The 8,459-nt window shown below is 32.8% G+C and overlaps 1 protein-coding gene across 1 annotated transcript; it reads right to left on the reverse strand.

Annotated features, from left to right (window-relative positions):
* Window positions 1-2,931: 2,931 nt before the first annotated feature.
* LOC133189255 (uncharacterized) lies at window positions 2,932-7,935 on the reverse strand. Its single transcript, XM_061324659.1, has 4 exons — window positions 7,905-7,935; window positions 7,593-7,663; window positions 4,433-4,842; window positions 2,932-3,283 (listed from the first exon to the last, which is right to left on the reverse strand). Exons 1-4 carry the CDS (start codon window positions 7,933-7,935, stop codon window positions 2,932-2,934), a joined length of 864 nt encoding a protein of 287 aa, XP_061180643.1.
* Between the last annotated feature and the right edge of the window lie 524 nt (window positions 7,936-8,459).

Consider the following 8,459-nt stretch of genomic DNA (forward strand, 5'->3'; position numbering starts at 1 on the left):
TTTATATTCACTCATTAGTAGACCCATGACGATTTGTACGCTAATACTCTTTTTTCATGTATTTTTGACATTTGATGAATTCATTTCATGTACTGCTATTGTTGGAGAGGAAATTTTATGGAATTACACAATCATTGATCTCTGAAATACAAGGTTTTATCATAGCATGGTTATAAAGTTGTAGAAGGCAGAGAAGTAAGGTGCATGGAGACTGTTCTAAAGTTTATCATGCGGTTTACGTGACTTGAAAATGAGGCTAGTTACGTGAGCTGGTCAATAAAAATAATAAGGAAGTTTAATTTTAATTAAGGGAAATCCCTCCAAGGGTGTTTTTTGTAACGATAAGAATGATTTTTTTCTTCATGTCAAAATTAATTAAGATTCTGAATGATGCAACATTGTTTAATTATTAAAGGAAAAACCCATGGATTAACATGACCCTTCTGGAAAAGTGGAATGAACTAACTAGAATCAGATATATTTTTGATTAATTTATCTCTGTAGCATATTAATTAAAAGTAAACGTATGAATTACAAGTCAACTAATCAAAAATGGGTAGTCACTTCCTTACCAATTAGTTTCAAGAAGTCTTTATGCGGGTCATGTAAATTTTTTCAGCAATAATTGCAACAGTAAAGTCCCCTACTAACAAAGAAAACATTTTATATTGTTTAAAAATACCTGATAGACAAGGTCCTAATTATCAAATTTTATGTATCTAGATGATGTGTGGGAATAACCTTTTTTTGAATGTTTAATAAGGTATTCATTTATTTTTCACTTTAGAAACAGAAATATAAAATTTTTTTTATTTTTCCAAAAAGATAATTTTATTCTTAAAGCATAATAATTAATTTTTTTTAATTTCCAATTTTTTTTTTTTAAAAAACCCTACCTTTTTTTCTGAATGGTTCATTTGAGACTGTTGATGAGGCCAAAAATAAAATTAGCTTTGTTTGGTGTTGCTGGCCAACTTGCATAAATCGTTGTGGTCTGAAGAATTTTTTCAACAGATACTGATCATAATTTTTATTTTGTTATATTCATCCGGATTTAGGTGTTTGTACGTTTGCATAATATATACAGAATGGGAAAGAATCATGTAAACGCTTGATTGATCAAACAGTTTTCATTTATAAGCGTCTATGTGATGTTGAATAAATGCGTATCACGAATCCAAACATGGCTGTAGGAAGCGATAAAATGTAAACTCGGTATAACGGAAGTTGATGGCAAGACTCTCTGTGGTAATGTGGTTTTAAAAGTAAACTGATGAATAAGATATGCTAGTTCGAAATAGAAATTTCACGGTACTGTGAATGTCCTATCTCATTTGCTAATCTAGCTGCCATGCTTGGATTCATGCACATGATTCGAATTTACACTAATTTAATGTCAGTGATTTTTAATACTATGTATATTAAAGGTTTAAAACTAATAGGGTTTGAAAATCAATGACAAAACTGAGAATCAATTTGGACTGTGGTTGTTGTTAAACTATCGGAAACCCATGACGTTCGGATACTAATAACATGTACCATTTCTGAAATTTAAAAAAAAATATTTTCCCTACCTACCGACCCAAACGTATAAAGACTAAGTCGGCAACGCCAAACCAACAATATTTTAATTGTGGCCTGAAGGATCTAGTAATTATGTAGAAGTGTGAAGGTACATGTTTAATAATTTACTCAATTTATATACAGTCGAACTTCGTTATCTTGAACACTGATATCATGGATATCCATGGAATACCATGGATAGGTCGAAGTGATTTGGAAGTCCCATCCCCTTATTTTACCCTGGATATCTTGAATCCTCGGATATCTTGAATATTTCGGATGTCCCATTGAGTTTGAGATAACGATGCTTGACTGTATTAAGTAGATTTGTTACTTAAAGTTCGTTTTTGATAGTAGTTTAAATATAACATGTAATGAATATGGTAAATTAAAATAAAATAGAGACTATAACAAATTTAAGTACAATGTTGATTCAAATAACATACATTCCAAATATGTTATTGATTTTGATAAAATGATTGATTTTGATTAGAGCTTACTAAATAAAGAACAGCAACAAAGAATCCTCATGACAAGGTTTTCCCTAATTAGGATAATTAAGCCCTAATAAAGACATTTGTTCTGCCTCTGATAAGCACGTCCCTTGGGTGTTATAACCATGATGCAATGATTCTAGAACAAATCATATTCCAAGAGCAGAACACAAAGGAAGACTCATTGATAAGTCCTAGCTGCTGAATTACTGTTAGTATATATTTTTTTACTTAATGTTAAGTTGCTATTAGTATATATTATAATATTAAATAATTGTTCACTAGGCCTACAGAAAGTAGGCGGCGAATTTGCCACAAATATTCGGGTGCCGGCTCTTATGGAGAACCCTGACCATGCAGGTATATGTCAGATAAAAGGGATATGTCAAATACCAAGGATATGTCAAATACCACAGATATGTAGGATATCAGGGATATGTGTCACATACAAGGGATATGTCATATACAAGGGATATGTCAAATACCACAGATATGTTAAATACCACAGATATGTAGGATATCAGGAATATATCACATACAAGGGATATGTGAAACACCAGGGATACATGTATGTCAAACACCAGGATTATGTATGTCAAATACCATAATACAAGGGATATGTCAAATACCAAGATATATGTCAACTGTGGTATATGTCAACTACCAAGGATATGAAAGGTATTAGGTATATGTCAAATGCCAGGGTCATATCAAGAACCAAGGATATATCAAATATGTGGTATATGTCAAATACCAAGAATATGTCAGATATGTGGTTTTTATTAATATATGTTGAGCTTTGTAGATGCTCTATATTGGAGATGTTGAGCTCTGTAGGTGCTCTGTATTGGAGATGTTGAGCTCTGTAGGTGCTCTATATTGGAGGTGTTGAGCTCAGTAGGTGCTGTATATTGGAGATGTTGAGCTCTTTGGGTGCTCTATATTGGAGGTGTTGAGCTCTATGGGTGCTCTGTATTGGAGATGTTGAGCTCTGTAGGTGCTTTATTTTGAAGATGTTGAGCTCTGTAGGTGCTGTATATTGGAGATGTTGAGCTCTGTAGGTGCTCTGTATTGCAGATGTTGAGCTCTGTAGGTACTCTATATTGGAGATGTTGAGCTCTGTAGGTGCTCTATATTGGAGATGTTGAGCTCTGTAGGTACTCTGTATTGGAGATGTTGAGCTCTGTAGGTGCTCTGTATTGCAGATGTTGAGCTCTGTTGGTACTCTATATTGGAGATGTTGAGCTCAGTAGGTGCTCTATATTGGAGATGTTGAGCTCTGTAAGTGCTCTATATTGGAGAGGTTGAGCTCTGTAGTGCTCTATATTGGAGGTGTTGAGCTTTGTAGGTGCTCTATCTTGGAGATGTTGAGCTCTGTAGGCAGTGTTTTTTAAACCACCGCCCCCTCCTTTTGAATTGGGAAAAACTAGCGACATTTTCCTCAAATTGGGAAAAATCATTTATAGTAAATTAGAATGCTAAAAAATACATAAAATAATCAAACTAAGTAACAACAACAGATTTTGTTTGATTTTAACTTTAAATTTGATTTAAATTCATAAAATAATCATTTAAAAAAATTAACATCAATAATTTATTGAATGTGAACATGGCTTATATTAGTCACATGCTTGTAGTTTCTATTTTCTTGGAATTGCTTTGTCTAATTTTATAAAAAAAAAAAAGGAAAATAACCACCATCTAGACTCATAATCTAGTAAACTGTCTTATATTGATAATCAAGTTTACAGTCTTTTCTGTTTGTTTTTTCCCCTGATTTTAGTGAAAACCTTTGTGTTGTCCATTTCCTGTTATTAGCCAGACCCTCTATGTAATAATGGCGGTCAAACCAAAATCATTATGTCAACATGCAATATGACTTGTATCACAGGAGTTGGCAGTTTTATCCATAAAGCAATGTAAACAACAACCAGTGAGCTTCGCGAGCGTAGCGCACGCTCGCTACGCTCGCGAATCTCACTGGTTGTTGTTTATGTTGTTTTATGGATAAAACTGCCGACTCCTGTGCTTGTATCTGGGAAGTATTTACCAATTCATTGAGAATATTATAAGTTACTTATCTGCTTATATGGATATCTGCATTAAGTTACACATTCATTAAAAAAATCAGCTGCATATGCATGGATTTGAAGAATAAAAACGTATTTACTCTGTCGGCTAATTTAGCGACTTTTGTTCAGAATTAAAACATAATTTTCGTATATTTGAAATTGGGAAAAATATACTAATAATTGGGAAAAAATAGTTTATTTTTGTGAGGGGAAACAGCTGAATATCGGTGGCATTTTGACCCAAAAAAAATCACTGGTAAGTGCTCTATATTGGAGATGTTGAGCTCTGTTGATGCTCTATACTGGAGATGTTGAGCTCTGTAGGTGCTCTGTATTGGAGATGTTGAGCTCTGTAGGTGCTCTGTATTTGAGATGTTGAGCTCTGTAGGTGCTCTGTATTGGAGATGTTGAGCTCTGTAGGTGCTCTGTATTTGAGATGTTGAGCTCTGTAGGTGCTCTGTATTTGAGATGTTGAGCTCTGTAGGTGCTCTGTATTGGAGATGTTGAGCTCTGTAGGTGCTCTGTATTTGAGATGTTGAGCTCTGTAGGTGCTCTGTATTTGAGATGTTGAGCTCTGTAGGTGCTCTGTATTGGAGATGTTGAGCTCTGTAGGTGCTCTTTATTTGAGATGTTGAGCTCTGTAGGTGCTCTATATTGGAGATGTTGAGCTCTGTAGGTGCTTTATATTGGAAATATTGAGCTCTGTAGGTGCTCTATATTGGAGATATTGAGCTCTGTAGGTGCTCTATTTTGGAGATGTTGAGCTCTGTAGGTGCTGTTTATTGGAGATGTTGAGCTCTGTAGGTGCTCTATATTGGAGATGTTGAGCCCTGTAGGTGCTCTGTATTGGAGATGTTAAGCTCTCTGGGTGCTCTGTCTGGATTATATAATATTTGATGAATAAATTTCTAGCAGTACACAGATTGAGGACCTCAGACAGACTCCATGAACCTATATACACTAGCAATAAGGGAACTAATTAAAAGCCATAATGTGAATGAAAAATACATGGGCAGAAATTGATGGCGTATGATAAAGTGTAATAGGGACGTGTTTTGATATTGTACAACGCAGCACTCCTAGCCAAAAAGTACATGTTAAACTTTTGTTGTCAAATTCTGGTTCATTTGATTGAAACTGCAGGAATAAGTCACTTGGGAGTGCTCAAAATTTTATTTTGAAATTAACATGTTTACAGCACTGCAACCATAAAATGTATTACAAAGCTGTTTAGGATTATGAAAATTTTGTAATTGGCCTGGATTTTTTTTTTCAAAATGATGCATTACTCAAATTACTAATCATACATTCCCCCTGCGAGATGATCATGAATAATTCATGATTTTCCTTGAATTATTCATGAATTTTATTCATGAAATGTTCATGAAATGTTCATGAAGATCCTATGAACTTATTATTGGACATTTTCAAATCATGAATTTTTATTCATGAAAGAAAGTTGATGAATATTCATGAATATATTTTTTCATGAATAATTCATGAAGAGTCATATTCATGAAGATTCATCATTTTAAGAATTGTCCAATAATAAGTTCATTGCATCTTCATGAACTGTTCATGAATAATTTTTAAAATTTATTCAGGAATGTTCATGAATGAATAAAATTCATGAACTATTCATGAATATTCTTGCTTATTTGTATACAAAAATGCAATTGTACTATTCACTTTTATTCATGAAAATGCAAGAAGTCTAATCAAGCAAAAAACTGTAAAAGAAGATATTTTATAATACAGCATCTTGAAAGATTTCACAAAATTTCTGTTTGTTTTCCAACAATGGCAACAAAATGTCTTTAAGTGTTTTTTTTTTTTTTTAAAGTAAACAACTCTGATAAGTTGATATCCATAATTATATATACATGTATATCTTATTTTACTCTTATTTAATATTTAAAGTGACAAACTAGAAAGAGTTGAAGTATCTTGAAACACTGTTTACAGACAGACATAAAGAACTGATATTAGCTGAATTTGAGCTCCCTCTTCTTTTAATAACAATTAAAAAAAAACAGCATTCAAATGGCAACACATTTTCATAGAATTGAAGGCTTTACAATTGCCTTACCACTTACTTGCAACTTTGTGAATGTTTTGAATTTCTCGTGTACATGTAGTTTATTCCTGGTAAAATTATGAAAAATTTCAAACACGACTCTTTGTAGAATCCTAAACCTTACTTGGTCAAGAGGAGGGCGGGGTTCTTCCTCAGCATAATTCAAAGTTGTTTTTTTTTTCGCCAGAAATGGAACAGTTTTTAATTCCAGTGTAGGAGAAAAGTCTGTTTAGCAATAGGGCAACAGCTTTGAGGGCTTTCAAGCATTTTTGAGCAGAAATGGTCAATTCCAAGATTCTTCTTGGTTCTCCATTTGGAATTTCCAGAATTTCATCATTCGGATCCTTTGATCGAATATCATTCATATTTTCATTTCTTTCTTTTGTTTTTTCAAGAGCCAGATTTTTTTGCAGAGTTTCTTATCTTCTGATCTCAACTCATCAACATCGCTTATGAACTGCTTCCCTTTTCCCTACAAGAACAAAGATTTTCTGAAAATGTCCATGAAGATTTCTGTTACATTTCTTAACTAATGAGAATCAACAAATCTTAAACTTTAACATTTTTACACTTGAACATGGTATTATAATGAAGTTTGCCAAGAACATTCACCTAAAAAAATTCATCTACAAATATATAGTATACTCTTTATTTAGCTGAAAAGTGTAGTATTAAAAGCAACTTTTGGTGTGTAATGCTAAAAAGTTACATTTACCAAAACAGATTGACATAAAGTTGCAAACGAAACTGCAAAGGGGAAACTGCAAAGGGGATCATAAATTTACCTAGGACTACAGGTCATCCAATATTAAAACAATGATTCTTAAAAGTTTATCATGGCTTAAACACTATAACATAATTAAATATGAAAAGTACTAATTTGTCTTTGTCTAAAGATTCCCTGGACCTAAATTTATGGTTTAAATCTTCAGTGTCACTTTCTGAAGAAAGTGTCCTATTAAAACAGAATTAAAAGAAATTTTCAGGCAATTTATAACAAAAATAAGATTTTTTTTCCCTTAAAAAAAAAAAAAAGATATTAAAAAGGTAAGTGCAGAGAGATGCTGCAAACAGTTCAAAGGTTACTATTGTACATTAACCTGCTTGATTTACCTGTAGTATTTAGTGATGTGGCAGGTGGTGACTGCCTTTCTGTTGCTGAATCAGATGATGAAGCTGGTGCTTTTTTTAAGGAGCAAATTTGTTTGCCTTGAAAATATTTGCTCGAACAGGATGCTATTTAGAAAAAAATATTTCATTTTCAATGATAGACTATTTGTGTCTGTGTAATCATTTTAATTTGTGAAAGTATAATTATTCTAATAGATTAACTTAAGAGAGCTGAACTGTTTGGGTTACACTTTAAAAGAAACTTTTCATACGTACTGATGCATCCTGAAATGTATGGTTAAGTTCTCCAGTTCCTTCTTTTATTTTCTCAAGATGTTTCTTGTCATCTAGAAATTTACAATAAAACAATTATATGACTTTTAACTTAGAATTTTCATTTTACACAACTCTTATTAGCATCCAGTCTTGGGTCAAAACACTTTGTATGTGCCTTATCTAATCAATTAAAGCACCATTAGATTACAAGTGTAAAAGTGGTCAGGAACCCCACCCACCCACCCCCACCCCCCTTTCAAAAAAAAATCATACTCTAAATTTAAAAAGTTTGAATTCTTATTGTAAATTTACCAAAATTAGGTTTTATCCCCTTCCCTGCCATTAGCTAAAGATACAGAAAAAAAACATATTTTTCTTGCAAGTTTTATTAATTTTAGTTTTATGCATCATAAGCAGATCTAGAAGGGGTAGCAGTTCTTCCATAGAGCAGTCTGAGAGGAAGTTTGCTTATTTCCCTCGGCTGTCATGTTGTAGGTCAATAGGCATATGAATTTTTTGATAAACTAGCTTATCTATAATTAATGTATGTTACTTTGGTTGGATCCCCACTCAAAGCAAAGTTTGGCAAAGTCTTCATTTAAAAAAAGGCATAATAATTTAACAAATAGAGTAACATCTACCGACAGATATCTGATTAAATGATTAAATCAGTGATTGCCTACCGTTTTTTGTAACTCACCACTAATCTCTGAAGTTATGGCTGCAAAGTAGATTTATCCTCTGAATATATATATTCTTCCTTCTTCGTATTCTGATATTTCCTTAAGAGGCTGACAAAGAATGACTACGCTAATTATAATACTTTAACATCGATCCTCCTACTCTATCATTCACATTTCCAACGTC

Source organism: Saccostrea echinata, unplaced genomic scaffold, assembly GCF_033153115.1.
Source record: "Saccostrea echinata isolate AGI-Se365-2 ecotype Australia unplaced genomic scaffold, CSIRO_AGI_Sech_v1 ptg000017l, whole genome shotgun sequence".
Classification (NCBI taxonomy): Eukaryota; Metazoa; Mollusca; class Bivalvia; order Ostreida; family Ostreidae; genus Saccostrea; species Saccostrea echinata.